The sequence below is a fragment of the Mustela putorius genome, unplaced genomic scaffold, assembly GCF_011764305.1.
Source record: "Mustela putorius furo isolate JIRA1106 unplaced genomic scaffold, ASM1176430v1.1 tig00000596_pilon_pilon_pilon, whole genome shotgun sequence".
NCBI classification, from domain to species: Eukaryota; Metazoa; Chordata; class Mammalia; order Carnivora; family Mustelidae; genus Mustela; species Mustela putorius.
The window spans coordinates 11,170,997-11,192,194 of record NW_025421428.1 but is presented as its reverse complement, the minus strand read 5'-3'; the positions used below and the strand labels follow the sequence as shown (position 1 = coordinate 11,192,194).

Below are 21,198 nucleotides of genomic sequence, written 5' to 3'. Positions count from 1 at the left end.
AGTATACTCCCTTGGTAAGTGGGGGCTGTCACTTTTGTTCCTTCTCCCCAGCTCTCCCCCTGCCCCGGGACGGGACGGAAGGGCTCCCACAGAGGTCCGCGGTGAGGGGGGAAGGGTGGACAGCCGCAGCCCAGTCTCCTGGTCCCCGAGCAGGCAACTGCACCATCGTCTTCTGATTCAGGTCCCCGGGCCTGTCTCTGCCTCCTCCCCCCACAGCGCACCCCTCCTCCCGTCCCAGCGCCCCCCGCCCCCCAGGAGCATCTGCGTCTACAACCTGCGCAGAGCTGCCCGCACACCCAGCAGCGCGCGCGCGCACGCGCGGGCACAGACACGCCGGCTCGCCCACTCCCGACACACGCCGTGACCCCGTCACTCACGCCCGGAGCCCGCCCCCGCGAACCGGGGCTCGCACACGTGATCCGCGGCCCCCGCCCCACCACACACCCACACCAGGCACCCACGCTGGCTCACGATCGCCTGCACACCTCCGAGGCAGCTTCTCGGCACCCCCCACGCCCAAGGACCCCCGCTCGGCCCAGGATCAAACGCCAGCGGTGTCGCTCACCGGACGGGCGGCCTTGGGCCCACCCTGATCCCTCGTGAGCCTCAGTTTCTCCTCTGTAAGCGAGGACCACCCACGATTCCCGGCAGGAGCTGGCGATCGGCGCGTGGAACCCTGAGCCGGGTCTGGCTGACATGAACGTGCAGCGGGGCGGGCCTCTGATCCACGGTGTTGATTGCGGATTCGCCTTCATGACGGATGAGCCACCAAATCCCCGTCTCAGTGATCCCTAACCTCACCCACAACAGCCCCAATTTGCAGATGAGGAAACCGAGGCAGAGGAAACTAAGAACTGTACCTGCAGGTGAGACAGCTCATGATCCCAAGGCAGCGGACACCAAAGCCGGCTCGCTCAGTCCCTGGAGCCCCAGTGTGGCCGCCCCCCAGACTTCTCACCAGCTGGCCATCAGAATGTCATACAGAAAGGGAAACTGAGTCGCAGGGGCACTGGGGACTCCACCGACACTGTCCAGGCTGTGAGGGTTCTGGGAATGAAGCCCACATCCCTCTGATGGCTTTGTCCTCATCCCCGATCTCAAGTGGAACCAACAGCAGCTTGATGACCTGTACCTGATCGCCATTTGCCATCGCCGCAGCATCCGATCGCTTCGGGACCTCACTCCAGAGCACCTGCCGCTGCTCAGGAATATCCTCCGGGAGGGCCAGGAGGCCATCCTGCAGCGCTACCAGGTGAAGGGGGACCAGCTCCGCGTGTACCTGCATTACCTGCCTTCCTACTACCATCTGCACGTGCACTTCACGGCCCTGGGCTTCGAGGCCCCCGGCACAGGCGTGGAGCGGGCTCATCTGTTAGCGAATGTGATCGAGAACCTGGAGTGTGATCCGGACTACTACCAGCGGCGCCCCCTCACCTTCGCCCTCAGGGCTGATGACCCACTGCTCGGGCTCTTGCAGGAGGCCCAGACAAGCTGAGTCCAACCCCGGGGCTGCCCGGCAAAGAGCACAGATGTGTGGGATTGGGGACGGGGGTGGGAGGGACCTGGGGAAGGGCTCGGGACTTTTAGCACCAAGTGAATTTTTTTAAAAAAATGTATTTTGTACTGGCTTATTCCTAGGATGTGAATAAATTATTAGTCTCCTTTGGCCCTCCCAGGCCACCTCCAAACAGGGACCTAAATTCCACCACTCAGTGAGCCAGGAGCCCAGTGCAGAAGGATCCTGCCACGGACACCTGTGCCAAATACAGAGGCCACCATGGGGTGGGGAGGTGGCCAAGGACCCCTGTCCCCTGACACCAAGAGCTAAGCAGCCTCTTTCTTATGGGAGTCTTTACTGAGCACTTACTACTCGCCTGTCTGCCTGTTGGGAAAAGCACTGTGGTCCATCCCCACCTCGCACACAGGACACCCAGGACTCAGAGGCGTAAGGGGCTGGGCAGAGTCGCAGCCCGAAGACAGCAAGCTATCCCACAAGCTCTCAACACTCTGCAGTCCTGCCCTCGGCTGGGAATCTGACCCCAATTTCAAGTTACCTGGAAACTTGGCACATTAATTTATGACGTTCTCTGCCCTGGTAAACAGACCACACCCCGGACATGCGGAGTGTTACATCCAGTAAGAAGGATGCTCTTTTTAATTGATACTGGTTTTTTCCTTGCCTGAGAGGAAGAGATATTTAGGACAAGATGAACCAAATCAGAAAACAGCAAGACACCCTTGTCTCAACCCCAACAACCAACTATCATGGCACAGTGGGGGACACCCCAACATTTAGAGGCAGTACTCCTGGGTTTCTGCCTGCTATCTGCCTTATAACCTTGGGAGGAACACTTCGTCTCTCTAGTACTTGGTTCTTCCATTTGTAAAATAAAGGCACCTCCTCTAGCTCAAAGGTCCTAGGATCCTATTTAATAGTAATCAAAGGAATGAACACTGAAAGAGTAGGGTCGCCTCGGTGGCTCAGTGGGTTAAAGCCTCTGCCTTTGGCTTAGGTCATGATCCCAGAGTTCTGGGATCGAGCCCTGCATCAGGGACTCTGCTCAGCAGGGAGCCTGCTTCCTTTCCTCTCTTTCTGCCTGCCTCTCTGACTAATTGTGATCTCTATCTGTCAAATAAATAAAATCTTTTGAAAAAAAGGAAACAAAGAGTGAGCTACTCTTTTCTTCCCCACAAAATCAGCAGTGATCAAGAAAAGCAGTAAGACTCAGTGCTGGCAAGATTGCAGGGAAACAGGCACCCTCTCATCCACATTTGCTAAGAACGGAAATGGGAACATACTTTTTGGAAAGCGATTTAACAAATTTTCTATCAAAAGCCTTTTAAGACATCCCCAGGCTTTAACTCTGCAGTTTCATTTTGGGGAATTTTTTTTTTTTTTTAACAGAAGCACAGCGAGAGAGGGAACACAATCAGGGGGAGTGGGAGACAGAGAAGCAGGCTTCCTGCTGAGCAGGGAGCCCAATGCGGGGCTGGATCCCAGGACCCTGGGATTAGGACCTGAGCCAAAGGCAGACACTTAATGACTGAACCACCCCGGTGCCCCTTAGGGAATGTATCTTCAAGAAGAGCTACATGCAAAAATTTATTGCAAAGATGTTCCTACAAAGATTGAGTAGAAAAATGTTTGTCACAGCACTATTGATATTGGCAAAAAGAAGGAGGAGGAGTAGGAGGAGAAGGAAGAGGGAAGGAAGGAAGGAACCTAACTGTCCAATGACAGGGGATCAAATAAAACACTGCATTCATGTGATGCACCATTAAAAAAATCACGCTTTTTATTTTTTTAATCATGCTTTAAACTTTTTTTTTCTTTCTTTCTTTCTTTCTTTCTTTCTTTCTTTCTTTCTTTTTTTTTTTTAAGTAGAATCCATGCCTGACATGGAGCCCAACCGAGGGCTCTAACGCACGACCCTGGGATCAAGACCTGAGCTGAGATCGAGAGTCGGACGCTTAACCGACTGAGCCCCCCAGGCACCCCTTAAAAGTCACGTTTTGAAAGAATAGTTCAGGATGTGAGCAAACATTCACAATTGTCAGGTTTAAAAAAGAAAGTAAGAAGTATAAAATCCCAAATGTATAAGGTAATGAAGCCTACATAATGAGTTCCCCAGGATCTTCTTGCTAAACATACGCAGAATCTGTGGTCCTGCCCACGGACACCCAGTTCCTCACCCTGACCTCCCCCGGCCCTCCTGAGCACCCTCTCCTCCGATCCATTCTTGGACTGCAGATAAGAACACTCTCCACACCCACATCTAACTTTCTCCTTCCACGGCCCCCCGCCCAACTCAGAAAATGGGCAGATCCCTTCCATGGCCTTCAGGGCCCTGGGTGCAGAGCGCTGTGAGCCGGGCCCAGCTCCAGCTGCACTGCCCCACGCCCCACGATCTGCCCAGAGGGGCGGAGGTCTGGCCTTGGGAGGAGAGGGAGCTGGGTGGCCAGAAAATGGGCTTTCCCCTCATACGGCCAGCATCTCCGGGGTGAGGCAGTATAATGCTGGAGACGGAAGGAGACAGAACAGGTGTGAGGAGAAGGCAATGCTCTGTGACTCCCCCCAAGTTCCTGCCCCACCTCTGGCCTCTCTGCGTCTCTTGGCACAAAAGGGCAGGCTGCAGACCCACTCAGCTCTCCCCGCTCTAGGAGACAGAGGATCCTAGGAGCAAAGCCACCAGAAGTCTAAAGGGTCGCCCTCCATCCAGAACCAGGAACCGTACTAAACCCTTCACATACTCCCAAAGCCAACTCTGGGGGTCTGGGCTGCCCGTCTTCCACAGGAGGGAAGTAAAGATCTGTGACAAGGGCTTTGCCCAAGGAAAGAGCCAGAACGCCAGCCCATCTGGCCCCGGAAGCCGACTATCCTCCCTGAGATCCTGCTGCCAAACCACCCCTCTTCCCTTTCTGGCCCAGAGTTGGGACCTTCAAGCATCCTCCCACTTGGACCCCCAGAGTCACCTGGGAAGCTGCTGTCGATGAATGAGCCGGTGCTCAGAGAGGGTAAGTGACTTGCCCAAGGTCACAGAGCCTGACTGAGGACCCAGCCCCCTTCTCCAGGATACTGAGTTCTTTCCTAAGAGCAGACGTGGATGTTTCCTGCCCAGATGCACCCACCCCTCCCACCGCCCACAGCGTAACGCCCTAACCTCAGTTCCTCTTGCTGCTTTCTCTTACCTCCAGTGGAGAGAGGGAGCGGGCCTCCCTGGTCTCACCCCCTTGTGCCCAGGATACATAGAATTACAGAAACCGCCTTCCTCCCTCTGGGCCTTCCCTCTCCTGGGTGGCTTATTCCTTGCCTGGCTGTGGGGCCCTTCACAGCCTGACTCATTTGTCCCCAGATGGGTACCAGCTACAGCTTCCCCCCGCGGCCATGTCTTGCCCCCTTTGGCTAAGCAGCCCCGCGGGGAGGGGAGTGATCATCGGAGAATATTCCTTCTCTTACAGGAAGGGACCCTCATGTGACCAGCCCAAGCCAGAGAGTCACAAGAGCCCAACGGGCGACACTCAGCATCTCTTAACCCCAGACTCCTGAAGGCAAACGGGGGTCCCCTTCTCAGCTCTGCGAGGGCAGAAGCATTAGGGGCCGGCTGCCTGGACCTCCCCTCTGGCTGTGTCTCCCCTCCACAAGCTGCTGCATGCCGGGCACCCTCCTGGGCATCAGGAATAAGGCTGCAGAGATTCAAGGTTGGCAAGCAAGGTCAAGGCAGAGCCTGGGCTGACCAAGAGCGACAAGAAGCAGGCGACCTCCTCCGAGTCCTGGACGGAGGAGGTCCCTGAAGAGTGCCAGGAGCCCCAGGGGGAGAGGCTAAGGAAGGGAGGTAGGGTGGTGGTATCTGCTTGTTGGGGCTGCCTGGCTGGAGCCCAGAGGCCTGAAAACCAACGCAGCTCAGACCGCAGCAGACGGCTTAAGCTTGGTTTCTGGGACCATCTGGCTGGTTTCCCTCTGGAGGCAAGAGTTACATGCCTCCCCTTCCCTTTTCAGGGTCTGCGCCCAACCCCGAGTGAGCCTTTGATGACTGGCGGGTGAGGGCAGACCAGGTAAAACAAGAACCTGCTAGGATTCAGGCACACCAAGTTTCCCACTTTTCTCTGCCTCCTGTGGGCCAGGCATAAAGTCCGGGGCTGTGGGAAGATTCCTGTGCAGAGAGACGAGCTTTGATGGCAAGATGTGTTTACAATCAATTCAAGATGAAGCTGAGTCGTGTCGTCAAAGTGACACGAGTGACAACTGTTCACATGCACCCTTACGTCCTTGACAAGTGTTTGTCGCGCCTCAAGGAGGACCCTTTGCGAAAGGCTACATATTGGGCTATAAGGAAATTGCCCTGGGAGCCAAGTACCGCGAGCATACCCATTTCGCAGATGACGAAACCGAGGGTCACCTCGGGGAGGGGCTGGCCTGTCCCACAGCCTGGGCACACAGGGTTGAGAACAGCTTCACCAACAAGCTGGAAGACACCGGACCAGGCGTCTGAGAAACTGCACTGCCGGCCACAGGGACTCCTGTTCTCCGAGTAATGGCTGGACAGGGCCGCCCCCCCCTCCCCCGCAGTCTCGAAGCCCCTGCTGCTCCTGGATGTGAGCTGTGCCAGGAAGGGTGAGGATGGTATGATGGGACACGACGATTTACAAAATCTTATCTGCAGAGGAGGAAAAAACATCTCCTCTGCAGTGTTCAGCCTGAAAGACGGGAGGTTTTCGCTAGGCTTCGACCAGATGTGTCTGAGACCTTCTCCTGCGCCCCCACGCACGCACGCACAGACGCAAACACACACCACCGGGACAGTCTTTCCCACGGAGCTGGAGAGGGGCGGCAGCCAGCAATGACCCAGGTGAACATCTGGACTCCCCTCTGGGCGCTGCCGCCAGCTGTGCTCTCCCGAGGTGGCCTAGCACCCCAGGAAACCAGTGTGGGTCTTTGGATGGGGCTCCTGGGAACCAGGATCTGCGCGACAAACACCTGCCAAGGACGCAAGGCCCTGGACTCAGCCCAGACCTGAGGCCTGAGGCCTGAGAAATCTGAGCGCAAAGCCAGCCATGCACTTGAAACTTAACAAGCTCTCCCGGAGACGCCGACGGCCCCTGCTGAGTGCGCCTCTCTTCACACAGAACCCCCAGAACACAGAGCAGATGGCCCCAGGCCCCATCAGAAGGAAGCCCATCCGGGGGCCTTAGGACAAGCTGGAGGCATTCTCTACTTTTCCTGCCGGGAGTCTTTCCATCAGCAAATATTTGTGGACCTACTAAGTACCAACAGAGCCAAGCAGCAGCAAGGGAGACAGACGGGAAGCCGATGAATCCCCCTGCCGCCTCCCCCAGCCCATACCTAATAAGGTTCTATGGAGGAAAGTACTCAGCTAACTCTCTGATCAAAACTGTTCCAGGTCTCCAAAGGCCTTTAAAAATAGCCCAGGCTGGCTCAGCACCGCCAGACCCCTTCCTACCAAAGCCCTGTTGACTCACCTTCTCCCAAGGCTGACAGATGTGCCGGGGGCGGGGGGGGGGGGGGCAAAAATGACCGCCCCCCACCCCTTCCCATTTAGAATCAGAGAGGGACCCACAGAAGAAAAGCCTCTCCTAACTTCTCCACCTGAGTTCCGAGCTCTTTCAGGGGCATAACTTTGGAGACAGACCAGAGTTTGAGTCCCAACACTTGCCTGGTGACTGGCTGTGGATCTCGGGCACACGACTTCACCTCTGAGTGTTAGTTTCCTTATCTGCAAATGCAGTTGGTAGCAGTGCCCACCATGTGTAAGGTGAGTCTATGAGCTGATGATGCAGAGCTTGGCAAGGGACATGCTCAGGAAGCGGGCAACCTGGCTTCATGCGTGGGGACACCCTGTGCAACCCAAGCCCACCCCTCCTGTCAAAGCCCGTGGTGCCCTCTGCCTCCCTGGGCCCAGGAGCCTGGGAAGTCCCTCCTGCAGCCAGCCTGCGAACGGACAGCCACGGCCCACATCTGGACAGAGCCCGAGGGAACACCCAGCTAATCTCACAGAACGGCAGCCAAACGGGGCCACCTCCTGCCTCCCCCACCTTGTCCTCCTCCCCCACCTCCCAGGAAAGAGGGTAAGAGCAGGAAGGACAGAGTCCCAGTCCTTGGAGCTTCTGCGCTTGAGGGAGCAGCTACAGGGATGTGAGCTCCTCGCTGGAGAATGCCACTGGAGAAGGACCAGTACCTCCTAGCAGATTAGCGCCCACTCAGGAAAGCCCCCTTTGTTCTAAGCACATGGGGGCGAGGGGCAGGGTGCCGAAGCGTGGGCTTGGCCAGACCTGCAAACGTGCCCAGAAGACCGATGGGGGGGGAGGGGGGACAGAGGTTGTGCAATGCACCACCAGAAGCTGCCTCCCAGGCTTCCATCCACGCAGGAGGCTGGCAGTCCATCTCCTTCCTGGGGGAAGAGTGCAGAGGGGCTGGGCCCCTGTGGCTGCCAGGTATGGGGCCTGAACTCCAACCCACACCCAGGGCGGGTGCCCCCCGTCCAAGTCAGACACTCAGGGAGGAGCCCTTCCAAACCATGCAGCTGTCCTCCTCCCGGTCCCCCCGCAAAATAAGAGCATGTGGTCAGGAGCTGGTGCTGTGAACTCCTGGCAAGCTGGGGTGTCCCCCTAAGAAGGTGCAGGGAAGGGAGAAGTCCTTCATAGAGAAACCAGAGATGCTAGGGTACAGGACAGTTGTGAAGTTGGGCCAAGTGGAAAGACACACTTGGCCAGCTCTGGAGAAGTCCTAAATGCCCAGACCCTCCTCTTAGGGGGTCCCCCCGATGGTGATCTGTTGAGATGGCCCAGATTACCCCCCACTCCCCCCCACCCCACCCCCATCAACGCATTTTCCAGTGTGGCAGATAGAGCTCGAAAAGGGGAGGTGAGATCAGAGCCACGGGAGAATCCGCCCTGTAAATCTGCAGCCCACAGGGCGCCCAGGACCCCGCGCCGCCGCCGCCTCGAGCTCTCTGGCAAATCTCGCCCCCCTCCCACCCCAACGCACACAATCCGGGCCAGGGAGGGGGCGACAGGCCAACCTCGCAGCAGCAGCAGCAGCGGCAACAGCAGCGGCATCGTGATGCATGAATCACCCACCCCGCTGCGCTCGTGCCAGTCTGCTCCGCACAGCCCCAGCCACCGCGCCACCCGGAGCCCCCTCCCCGACCACCGCCCCTCGCCCCGGCACACCCCGGCTCTTTCGGACAGCTCTGCAGAGAAGGGGCCCGCGGGGGTGGGGGTAGGGGGCTGGGGCCGGTCCTCCCGGCCCGGGGGTGGCCCCGCGCCCGCCGACAGGCGGCACCCGTCCCGGGCGTGGGGGTGGGGAGGGGTGCCCTAGAACAATAGGGCCAGGTGTGGGGCCGGGGGCGCGGCCGGGGGGCCGCGGAGGGGCCGGCGCGGAGGCTGGGCGGGGACTGGCCGAGGGAGGGGTGCGGCGGGCGCGCCCCGAGGAGGGATGCGGGGTCCGGGGAGTGGGGGTGGGGGGGCCCGGGCGTGGGGGAGGGGCGCGAGGGGGCGGAGGCAGCGCCGCGGAGCGCGGGGCTGGGGTCCCGGCGCGCGCACTCACAGTAGGTCTTCCTGGTCAGCTCCTCCACAACTTCGGGCTTCAACTTGCTGTTGGATTTCCCCATCCTCGGCGGCCACGGCCCCCCGCCCCCGGCCGGACCCCGTCGGGGCGCCCAGCGGGAGCGGCTCGGCAGGCGCGGGGCCGGGGCGGGCGGCGGGCGGGGCGCGCGGAGGGCCGGCGGGCCGGAGCCGAGCCGGAGCCGGAGCCGGGCCGGGGCCGCGCCTTTGTCTCCGCCGGGCCCGCGCGGCCCGGGCGCGGGGCTCCGGCGCGCGGCGCTGCGCGGCTGGCGGCGCCTCGGCCCCCCTGGGCGCGGCGCGGGGCCGGGGGCGCGGGGCGGCCGCTCGCAGGCCGGGGCCGTCCGGCCGCCGCCCTCTCCGGGCGCCGCGGCGCGGAGCTGCGCTGGGCTGGGCGCCGACGCGGCCGCGGGGTGGCCGCGGTCGTCCCTGGTTACTGGGCTCCGCGGCACATGCTCGCTGCTGCGCTCCCTCTCGCCGCCGCCCCTGCGCTCCCCGCCTCCCGCCTCCCGCCTCCCGCTCGCACCGGCGCGCCAGGGGTGGACCCGGAGCCGCCACTCAGCGCCCGGCGCCACCTCCCGCCCCGCACCCGCCCGGCCGGGCCTGCGCCCCGCCGCACGGCAGCCCCGCGGGCACCGAGCCGGCCGGCGGAGGGGCGCCCCCGGCCTCGCCCGGGCCCGCGGCGGGAGGGGGCGGTCACCCTCCCCCACCCCCGCCCGGCCCCCCGCGGCTCCGCGGGGCGGGGGAGGGCCCGGAAGATCTGACGTGAATGGGGCCAAGTCTCTGCGCGGCGAGACTCATTCATTCGACGCGGATTTGTGGGGCGCCGGGGACCCGCGGGTGAATGGGACAGGCGCGGCCCCGGGGCGAGGGTGTAGGGGGATCACTGCGCGGCAGGATGTCACATGTCTGCTGGGGGATACCTACCGCGGCGTGGGGGGAAGGTGACCTCCAAGCCCGGGGAGGGAGGGGGGGTGGTTGGAACCATGTTCCGGGCCACGAAAACCTGCAGGAGCAGAGGCCCGAACCCGAGGGAGAACTCCTCTCAGAGCACAGGGCCGCAGGCGCGGGCTGGGTATGATCTAAAACCCAAGAGAAGGGCCAGGGCCAGTGGGGACCGGCCTGCCCCTGTCCCCAAGGAGCTGGGCCTCTGGGCTTTAAGTACAGGGGTGACCGGGGTAGATCGGTTTTCTCTGCTTCTCTGGTCTCCATGCGGGAGCCGGGGTGTCCCTTCCTGTGGAGGGGCCCTCGGGGCCGGGGTCCACCTGGATGAACAGAGGCAAGAGAGCGTCCGCATGGCCTCCCCCGGCCGTCAGCATCTACAATGTCCTTATGCTGGGACCTCTCTTGTCCCGAAAAGCTTTAGCTTTTTCTCCTTCGCAGCCACCACAGACTAAAGGTCTGTTTTGTTGTTTGTGTTTATTTTTCGTGTGTCCCCTCCCCTGGAGGGTGAATCCCCTGAGGGCGGCGTTCTTGTCTTACTTGTAGTTGTATCTCTAACACCTAGAAGGCACCTGACTTGCAATGGTCACTCAGCAAACCTCACTGATGAGAAGGAGGGGGCTGGGGCCTCGGGGTGGACAGAGCCCAGGAGGAAGAGGCAAGAATGGGGTGGTGGGCAGGGTTTCTTTTTCTCCCCACGTTAGCACAGTCTTCAGACTTCAAAGGGCCTGGGGTACCCAGAGGAACCAGGAGGGCCTCTCAAATTCCAGATACCGCCCTCCTGCCTCCAAACATGGCCCATTCCCGATTCCCCTCCCTACACCGCCCAGCCTGGGGGGAGCCCCAGGCCCTAGGAAGCCTTCGGATAAACATATCCGTGCCAGCCATTCGTCAGGGAATATAGTGGGGAATGATCTGGAGAAGGGTGAGCACTGCCCCGGCCCTGCCCCGGAGCCCAGCAGCCCTTATGTGGCCTTATAGGGGCACAGCAAGGTGGGGCTTGGAAAGCCAGGGAGAGGTTGGAGGTAAGTCAGACTCCACATCTGTTGGTGTTTAACTGGATCTCTTGGCTGCAGCTCCCAGCCCTGATTCTCGGCAGAAATGGACAGAATCAGGACCCACAGGAGGGTGCTGGTGACCTGGTCTGGCGACATAGGCGAGGACACGGAGAGAAGTGGTTAGACGCTGTTAGAATGGGTGTCCATCACTCGGGTGGGGAGTGGACGGGTGTGCATGCGGCAAGAGCAGGAGTCCAGCGCTGGTCGTCGGAAGTATGAAACCGTGTTGGACGAAGTGCCCAGGAAACGGGATTCGGACGCCTGGAGTTTAGGGTCACAGAGGCTGCAGGGATCCCCTGGGGAGTCCTCCTCGTAGAGACAGAATGGAAAACCACATGGCAGGATAAGGTCACTAAGGAGGGGGAGGGTAGACAGGGAGAGCATGAACCACTGAACCCTCAGGAGCAGCTCCCCGACGGTTATAAACCAGAGTGTATAAAGTACTTGGATGAATTACATACACCTGCGAAGAGCAGCGGAAGGTTCTCCCTGCAGGGCTTCCATCCTCTGTTACCAGTGTCGGTGGGATTACAAGTCCCTTTACTTTCCGGCTTCATTTGCCTTTTTCCTTGCATTAAAAAGAATGGGATGTGACTCACATAACATGAAATCTACCGTCCCAGATGTGCAGTTCCGTGGTTTCAGGATATTGGCTAGGTTGTGCCACCGTCATCACTACCGATTCCACAAATTCACCTGTATTTTATATAGACTGTTTTCTGCCACGAACCCGTTGCTTTTGAATACGACAACCATTCAATCAAGTCATCTCGCTCACCTGCGGTAGCCCAGGGGAGGTGCCTTCCTGAATCACCTGCCCGAGCGTAGCGATGACCCAGATGCCCAGGCCCCATCCAGAAGGGGCAGATCTGAATGAGGTGGGGGCATTGCCTGGGAATCGGCATCTTAGCCCAGCCTCTGGTCCTTCCCCTGCCTTTCAGCGGAGAGTCCCTTGTCTTATTTCATAAGCTCGCCTGGGAGAGTGACCCCAGAAGCTTGCTCAGTAGTTCTTCCAGAAAGCCTTTAGGGAACAAAAAGGATGGACCTGTGGTAGGCAGAGTCTGGGTTAAATACTCCCTATGCCCCTGCATCTTGGGCGTCAGTACCTCCCCCGCTAGATCAGCAGCTCTGGCCCAGTCTCAGAATTCCAGTTCTTCTCTGCGCATATCCAGTGTGCTACGGGGTGTGGTCATTCGGGTGTCCCTTAAACTCATCAGGCTGGAAACATCATTTATCACGCCCCCCAAGAATCTTCTCTCCTTGGGCAAATGGCTTCTCCTATACTCTGGCTCCAGCCAAAAATCTGAAACATCTCAGAGGCCCCTGCTCTCCCCAGAGACCCCACCCTGTCCATCCATCAGCCTGAGCAGGTGAATCCAGCCACCGCCCTCTCCCAAAGCCATTTTCTCTCCTGACTCCCCTCCAGCTCCCTCTCATGGGGCTTCCTCCTCCAGGACTGGTCTCTCTTCCCCTCCCACGATAGTGTCCTCCTACACCTGCCAGAGCCCTCCTACACCTGCCGTGCCCCGTGCAGGGACCCCTCCCACACCAAGGCCACTGAACACGTGCAGTGTGGCCAGGCCAAAGTAGGTGCTGAAGTTTTCCCAAAACAAAAGAACGAAAAAATACCTTGTTGATATTTTTAAAAGTTGAATGCCATATTGAACTGGTAATGTTTGGGATAGAAAGTTTCCATATCTTAACTTTTAAGTGTCTACTAGAAACTTGAAAATTGCACCTGCGGCTCACGTGGTCTTTCTGTGGGGCAGCACATCAACATCACCTCCTCGGAACTTCCTTGGCTCGCTCAGGTGAGCTCAGGTCCCCCTGGGGTGCAGCTTCTCATAGGCACCTGGTCCATGGTTTGTGACACTTTATATGATAAGGAGGCGTATCTAGGGAAGTCCCTTCCTTTCCAGGGGCCTGGGAGGAATCAGGGGACAAATGAAGGATGCCCAGGGCAGAGTCAGCTGCTGGGGGCAGAGCGTGCTGAAATTTGGCCCAGCGGAGGGGAGCACAAGGGAAGAGGAGGGATCCCACTGAGCCCCCATCAGGGAGTGTGACACACACACACACACACCCAGTCCTGGTCAGTCCTGTCCCTCATGCACCAGATGGCTTTTGGTAGATCACATCTCATAAACGAATCTGATCTTCTCATGGGGGGAGGGCAGATTTGCAAGGATCAAAAATGCTTTCCATGAGCACAGGACAAAGTGAGTATCTTTAACCTATTAAGAACTTTCTAAGTCAATAAGAAAAAGATTAGCTCTCTCTCTTTTTTTTTTTAAGATTTTATTTATTTATTTATTTGAGAGAGAGGGATGGAGAATGAATGAGGGAGGAGGAGAGGGAGAAGGAAAAGCCGACTCCCCGCTGAGTAGGGAGCCCCATCTGAGAGCTTATTTGGGAGCTCATTTTCGAGACTTGATCCAGGGACTCCGGGATCATGACCTGAGCCCCAAGGCGACGCTTAACCAACGGAGCCATCAGGTGCCCCAAAGATGAGTTCTCAATAGAAGGTTGGGGAAGGAACCCAAGCAAGCGACACAAGAGTAAATGCAAGTGACCAGTCCCCAGGAAAGCTGTCCCTTACAAGCCATCAAAGAAGACAAATTGGCAAAAAGAAAAAAAGGGAATAATCCTACCCAGTGTTGGCATAGGAGCAAGGAAATGGTCATCCGGACACTGCCAAGCAGGGTGCAAGTGGGTACATCCTTTCTAAAGAACACTTTGGCAATAAATACCCGTATTCCCGACTCAGCAGTTCCACTTCTAGGAAATTATCCTAAGCCAACGGTTAGAGATCTATACAAATGTTAAGCCTCAAAGATGTTACTGCAGCAACATTTAAAATAATGACAATAAAAAACAGAAGTGGTCTGTATATCCCAAACGAGCGATTTGCCTGTTGTACTGTGGGATCCTGTAAGACATTAAATTATAACGTAGCTGGAAACCTATTCACAAGGTATAGATCTGTTTGCAGCGCAAAACACACAGAAAAGTTTCAACAAACCCTATAAGAGGATCCCAACTGGGGGGCGGGGAAGAACCTATGCACATAACTGGGTATTTTCATTGAGTCATTTTTTTATCACATCTTTCTCCAAATTATTTTTTTAAGATTTTATTTGTTTATTTGAGAGAGAGTGGAAGTGAGAGAGATCACAGGGCGGGGTGGGGAAGCAGGCTCCCTCCTGAGCAGAGAGGCCGATGCGGGGCTCGATTCCAGGACCCTGAGATCATGACCCAAACCAAAGGCAGAAGATTAAATGACTGAGCCACCCAGGCGCCTATATTTTTCCCCAAACTAAAAAAAGATTGCCAAATGTACATAAGTCTGTGCCTCCTGAAGAAAAACCAGTTTCTGATTTATACATCCATGGGAAGAAGCATTCCCCTCTACGACGCTTGTTGGGAGTAGGCCATACTGTGAGCCACTCTGTCCACAAAGTCGAGTTGTATATGAGCATCGTAAAAGCTCTGAGAAGTCCTGCAGTGAAGGAATCTATTTTATTTAAGTAAGCATTTTCCACTCTTACTTGGCTGGTACCATTTTTTTTTTCTTCACTCCCATTAGCATTTAAAGAACTGGAATCCTATAGAATGAAGAAGCTTGAGGAACCCCCTGTTTTATCAGTCCGACCCCCCCTGGGAGAAGTGATGGGGAGAGCATTCCCTCAAGGTAAGTGGGACAACACTGAACCCTGATGAGGGTTAAGCAGATGCAAGGGCCGGCCTGGGCAGCATGTCTCCCTGTGTTCTCTCAGAGAGAATCCTCTGGTCGTTCCCACTCATCTTGCCCGTCTGCGTGACTACTCTCTCAGGGCAAATGGTGTGTGGAGAGGACCAGGAGCTGGTCGTCCACTCATGTCAGAGCTGCCCACCATGGCATGTCCTCCCTGGGCCCTCTGGCCAGCCCTGTGTTTTGGGAACCCGTGGACGTGGCCAGTCACTTCCTCCCTGCCGAGGGAAGCCCACGGGACGCTGGTTAACACAGCCCCAAAGTCACCTGCATTTACTGGTTGCGTTTTCAAATCTGGTAAATGAGTGCGTAAAGATGCCACCTCCCCACAAGGTCGTTATAAGAATCAAGTGAGGTGGGCACCTGGGTGGCTCAGTGGGTTAAGCCTCTGCCTTCAGCTCAGGTCATGATCTCAGGGCCCTGGGATCAAGCCCCGCATCGAGCTCTTAGCTCATCAGGGAGCCTGCTTCCTCCCCCCCCCCCCCCCCCCCGCTCACTCTTCCTGCCTCTCTGCCTGCTTGTGATCTGTCAAATAAATTAATAAAATCTTAAAAAAAAAAAAAAGAATCAAGCGAGGTGATCATGTAGAATACTTCATGCCACTCGGTATAGATTGGCTACTGTTATTGATGAATAATAACATTGTATTTTAATAATAGTAAAGTTGTTATTGACAAAGGAAAAGGCAATCATTTAATGAAGCCATCTGTGGGAAGGGCCCTAAACCGACAGTCTGAGTGCCGGTCCTCCCTGTGGGATCCGGGGTCAGGCACGGAGTCTTTCTGAGTCTCAAATTCCTCATTTCTAAGTGGGAACCACAGTGTCCTGAGGGGCACCTGCTGCCTTGTGGGGCCATCTGTGGGCTTGAAGCAGGTTCCTTGGGTCACAGGAGCATGGAACAGCTGAGCGAGCACCTTTGTGAATGAGAAACAGGTGCAAAGCCCAGCTGGCTTCTCTCCTTGGTTCTCTCTGGTGCCCTGGAACTGAGAAGGGGTTCCCTTCCCTCCTGGGGTGCCTGGCCATCCTGCCACGGACAGGCAGACTGTTGGGGTCCACTCAGCTTTGCCGGCGAGCTTGGGGACAGGTGCCTTCTCTGAACCTCACCTTCCAAGCATTGAAGCCTTCAGGGAGGGTCTCGAGTGAGGCCCTTCCCACACGCCTCCCGATGTCCCAGCATGGAGCCATATATGAGAAGGACAGGAGACAAGCCTTAGGGCCCCTGAGAGACGCCCCTGGAAGGGAACCTCCCGGCTTTGGGGTTTCCTGCAACAGGGACCAAAGCTGCTCATGGCAGCAGAGCTGTCAATGTGTGTAGGTACAGGAGTGCTCAGGGCCCTGGGGAGCAGCCGGAGAGGTTGAGGAGCAGAACCAGGACCCACGAATCTCCAGGATATGGGATCTGCAGGCAACGCCGAGGAAACGGGGGGTCCAGGCGGCCGGCAGCTCCCGCCACGTCCTCCCACTCTGTAGCTCCGTGTTCAGAATTCAGTCCTGCGAGAGATGTGGGCGGTGTTGGGGTCTTGGGACCACACTGGACGTGCGGTGGGAAACTCCTCCAGTGGGAGAAGGGCAGTCTCCCCCCACCAAGGTAAACTGAGCACTTTTCCTAAAAGAATGGGGAGTGAATGTTGGGGTCGGGGGCAGATCCAGTAAATGCCCAGACAGCTGGTCTGCAGACAGCTTCCCGGAGGCCTCCTGCCCTCCAGCACCTGCCTGCCAGCCTGACCGGTGAGTCACAAACCCCCAATTCTGGGAGAGAGGATCTGATCGGCCCAGGTGAGTCAGGTCCAATCAGCCCCGGCCAACCAGGGTCAGGTCACATAGTTTATGGCTCCAGAGGCCTGCCCTCAGGAAAGGGGAGCTGGACTGACCCCCTAAATATCACCGGCCACAGAATTCGAGAATCTTCAAAGCTGGGAGCCACAACTTTGAAGACCACTCAGCCCAGTGTGCCCATTTTACAGATGGGAGAGCGGAGGATGCTGTGTCCTGTGGCTTCTGCCAGGTGGGGGTAGAGCTCCCAAGAGCCAGCGGGCTCCCCCAGGGTCCAGCTCATGCACACGCTCAGAGCAGGGGTGGGGCGGAGGAGCAGCTTTTCTGGAGGTTCCAGGCCAGGAGTCCCTGAATGCCCTCGTGCCAGGGAGCTACCCACCACCTGGCCTGTCCCTGGCTCATCAGCGAGATGCCTGTTGGTTTCTGAGCCCCTGATGGCCTCTGCGATCCGGCCCAGCTCTCCCAGGGCCCTGGGTCCCCTACGTCAGTGATCTCTGAGCCACGCATGGGCCCAAGGAAGGTCGAACCACATGCATCTCGTTGCTACTGCCTGCCCAGAGCCCAGCCTGGAGAGGAAGCTCAGACCACACTGGTGAGTGGCGGGGCTGTGCCTCCTCATCCCCTCTTCTCCTCCTTGGCCATGACCTTAAGTCCATCCATCTCCTTGAGGTCAACCACATACAGAATCCAATAATGCTCCCAGTCCTGTCCTGTCCTGGGTTCCAGGCCCACTCACTTCTGGCGCAGACCTGGACCGTTGTTCTCACCTTCTAAACCTCAGTTTCCCTACCTGTACACCGAGGGGCTACAAGGTGCCTTCCATCTGGGGTGCTGTGTGCTTCGACAGTTCTGAGTTGGGGTCTAGTCTTGAAGGGGCAGAACTGACCAGGATAGAAGCAGGACATCTTCCTTCACTTGCAGTCCTTCTTGCAAGGACTTGGTAACAGGCAGGTCCCAGGGTAACAACTGCAGCCCCCCGCCCTTCACCGTGCCCTTGCAGGGTGCCTAGCAACGCACCAAGTGCTTCCCATGCATGGGCCCCTGAGCCTTTGCAGGATCCTGCGAATTAAGCAGCAAGGCCCAGAGAGGTTGAGCCACTGAGCCTGGGCACACAGCTGCGGACGAGCCGTAGGGATTCAAGTGAGGTCTGCCTGACTCCCCAGCCTGGGGGCTCACTCTGTGGCACACAGACATCCTGGCACCCGGGTATGAAGAGATGTGTGCTCAGCAGAGACCTGCTTGGTTGCACAGTCCACCGACACTGGCAGGACACAGGGCCACAGGATTCAGGGATACCAAGTACTCACTGTTGTGTGAGTGAGCTCCCCATAACCCCTACCTCCAAACGGCTCTGGGGGAGCTTGGGGTGGGCACTGGTCCTGCTCACCTCCCGATGTTTTGCAGACAGAGACCGACAGCCCCCTTCCTGGGGTCCAGCAAACAGTGGACAGCCATCATTTGTGGTGGATCTTTAAAGCCTTTGTTTTCAGTGGCCTTGGGGTGTCATTATCATACGGCCATGCTGAGCACCCCACTTCCCCAGCCCAGGAAAATCCATGCCAGCGCAGGACTCCTTCCCCCCACCTCCCCAAGACCAGCGCACTGCTGGAGCTCAGACTGAGGCTTCATGTGGTTTCTGGGCATGTTGTAAATTAGGATGTAGGGAAAGTTCCACTGGTAGGTGGGGACACAGGGCTGAGTTTGGAGGGGAAGTTCCAGAAGCGTCTTTCCTGGGCTCGGCCCCCATCTCCCTGGGGCTTCCTGCCCCAGCCCCTCCTGCTTCTTGCAGTTCTCATTGAAGCTTCCTGGCTTGAAGGAAACCCGTCAATGCTGAGCTGACTGCAGGCCCCCCCCCCGGCCCCCCGGGCGAGCCTCCGTGGAGAGCAGGTGCAACTTGGGGTCCTTCTACATGGGCTGATGGCTTGGCTGTAGCCAAGCCGCAAACACCCCCTTTCTTGGTTGTCTCCACCTTGTCTCTGAAGACAGGGTTTGACCCTGAGCCTGGAAGGCTGTGGGAGCCAGCACGGGCCATGGGGGCGGGGGGGGATGGGCAACCCTGCCGGAACGAGGCCCCTTACTGCCCGAGTGGCCCTGGATTCTCCCGTTTTGCTGCTCATCCACGTTTCCCAGCAAGCCCCTCTGGAGAAGTAAATAGAGCCTTGTTAATAATTCTGTCCGAATGACCCTGGCTCCGGAGCCAGATGATCCGAGTTAAGAGTAGTTCTCAGGGGCCTGGAGAGACTCATTATGTGGAGGTAAAACATGGTTGAAAATCAATGAGGCCACCCACAGATGCGTTTTATGAGGGCCTTGACAGTGAAAAGGCCAGAGCCGCAGCCACAGGCCCACAGGTAAAGGCGGGGGGGGGGGGGGGGACAGGGAAGAAGTGTGCCTGAAATCCAGATGGGATAAATGAAGTTTTTCTCAAAAACAGCAAAATCAGCTTTTCCCAGGCTCAGCCCTGGCAGCTTTGCTGCTTCAAGTCCAACCCTGAGCAGTGTGGAAAGGACTCAGCCCAGGAGGCAGCACACCTAGGCTTGTGCCCTGGGGCCTCACCCTGGATGGCTTGTCAGGGCCCTTCTTGTGCTCAGTGTGGGTCTGGGGTCAGGGTCCCCCCCGCAAACCCCCTCCCGCCAGACTACTGAAATCGCACCTGGCTGCACGCCTGTCTTCCGGGCACTGGAGATGAATGAATGTCATTAGCAGATTCTCAGGAAAGACACCGTATAAATCATCCTTCCTCTCCACGACAGCCCTTCCACTTACTTCGCTAGTTACCTCCTTCTCATTTTTCAGAATTCTGCCCCCACATTTTGCAGGCAGTCCTCTGGGACCATCCAGGGAGACTGCGAAGGGCCCTCAGGGCTCCCTGCGCCTCGTGTATTCCTCTCATCAAGCGCTTTGTAGTAACAGAAAACATGACCTAAACTGGCTGAAGCAACTCATGTAACACGGAGACCAGCAGCGTCTGCTTTCAGGCAAGGCTTGATCCAGGGTTCAGGATTTCCTCTCTCTTTTTCTGGCTCTGTTTCCTCAGTGTTGGGGCCTATTCTGAGCAACGCTCTCCAGCTTGGTTACCGGAAGCAGCTTAGGGCTTCCAGGTGTTCACTTCTTGGCTGAAAGTGACCCAAGTCCTCCCACCCCGCCAACTGAGACTCCAAGGTGGCATCTCTTTGGACCAGATGGCCTAAAGTGGGTCATTTGTCTGTTCTCAAGCCAATCAATGTACAGGGGGCAGGGCTATGGGCCCCTGGGTGGATCATTTGGTTGAGCATCTGACTCTTGATTTGGGCTCAGGTCATGGCCTCAGGGTCATGAGATCAGCCCCACATTGGGCTCTGCGCTCAGCATGGAATCTTGCTTATAATTCTCTCCCTCTCCCTCTGCCCTTCCTCCACCCACCCCCACCCCTACTCTCTCTCTAAAAAATAATAAAAATAAACCAATCAGGGCTCAAGTCTGGAGCCAGGAATGTGGGGTCACTTTCACCCAAACCAGAATCCCGATAAATCAGAGGTTGGATCTGGGATAGAGAAGGGGGGATGAAAGCCAGAGAGGCCGCCGAGACATGTCCCCCACATCACTCCTTTGTGCTGTGGTTATCAGTGTGCCCATCACAGAGCCATCTGACCATGTTACTTCCCTGTTAAAGCTTCCAGTGCCTTCCTCCTATCTTCAGGGGCAAGTCCAAGCTCTTGCAGAGGGCGTCCTGACGTAGCCATGCCTGCTTCTCTCGTCTCTTCTCTTGGCTTCCCACTTCCCACTCATGGTTCCAGCTCTGCTGGATTTGTCCAGCTATGCCAGGCTCTCTCTCATCACTGGCCTTAGCACATGCTGTTCCCCCCGCCTGAACCCCTGTCCACCACCCGCTTCATCAGGTTAATTCATCCTGCGCAGGACGGTACTTCCTCCCTGCAGCTCTTCTTGACCTAGCCAGGGTCGGGGCTCCAGGCTCTGTGTTGCCAGATGTGTCTCAGCTTGGATCACTGTATTTTTTTTAACAGTTTTGTGTGATACATTTCACATACAATTCACCCATTTAAAGTGCACATTTAATGGTTTTCAGTATTTATGTAGAGTTGTACAACTCCCACCACAAAGGCATTTTCACCACTTCGAGAAAGACACCTTGTGCTCACCCAGCACCCACCAACCTACTTTCTGCCTCTACAGACTTTTCTACTGTAGACATATTATGTAAATGGCGGCCTTTCGCAGCTGGCTTGTTTTTGCTGACATCTGCTGTAAAATGGTGTCAAGGTCCATCCCTGTTGTAGCAGGTGTCAGCCCTTCATCCCTTGTTACGTCCTTTGTTTGGGTAGATCACTTTTGCATTCATCAGTGATGGATATCTGGGTGCTTTCTACTATCTGGCTCTCAGGCATGATGCTGCTAGGGACATTCGTAGACAAGTGTTTGTGTGGACATCTGTTTGCATTTCCTGACTGTGTACCTAGGAATGGAATTGCTGGGTCACATGATGACTATGCTTCATCTTTGGAGAAACTGCCAGATTTTTCCAAAGCATCATTTTGCATGCCCATCAGCGGTGTGTGAGGGCTCCAACTGCTCCACATCCTCACCAACCAGTTGTTATAA

At 57.0% G+C, this 21,198-nt stretch overlaps 1 protein-coding gene across 2 annotated transcripts in view; it reads right to left on the bottom strand.

Annotated features, from left to right (window-relative positions):
* Positions 1-9,278, bottom strand: part of NCS1 (neuronal calcium sensor 1) — a 50,827-nt gene extending 41,549 nt beyond the window's left edge. Inside the window, exon 1 of one of the 2 annotated variants that reach the window (XM_045082597.1) lies at positions 9,065-9,278. In XM_045082597.1, the coding sequence (XP_044938532.1) occupies positions 9,065-9,128 (64 nt within the window). In that variant the 5' untranslated portion in view covers positions 9,129-9,278. The remainder of the gene's footprint in view (positions 1-9,064) is intronic. The other variant, XM_045082598.1, reaches the window with a different exon arrangement.
* Positions 9,279-21,198: the final 11,920 nt, after the last annotated feature.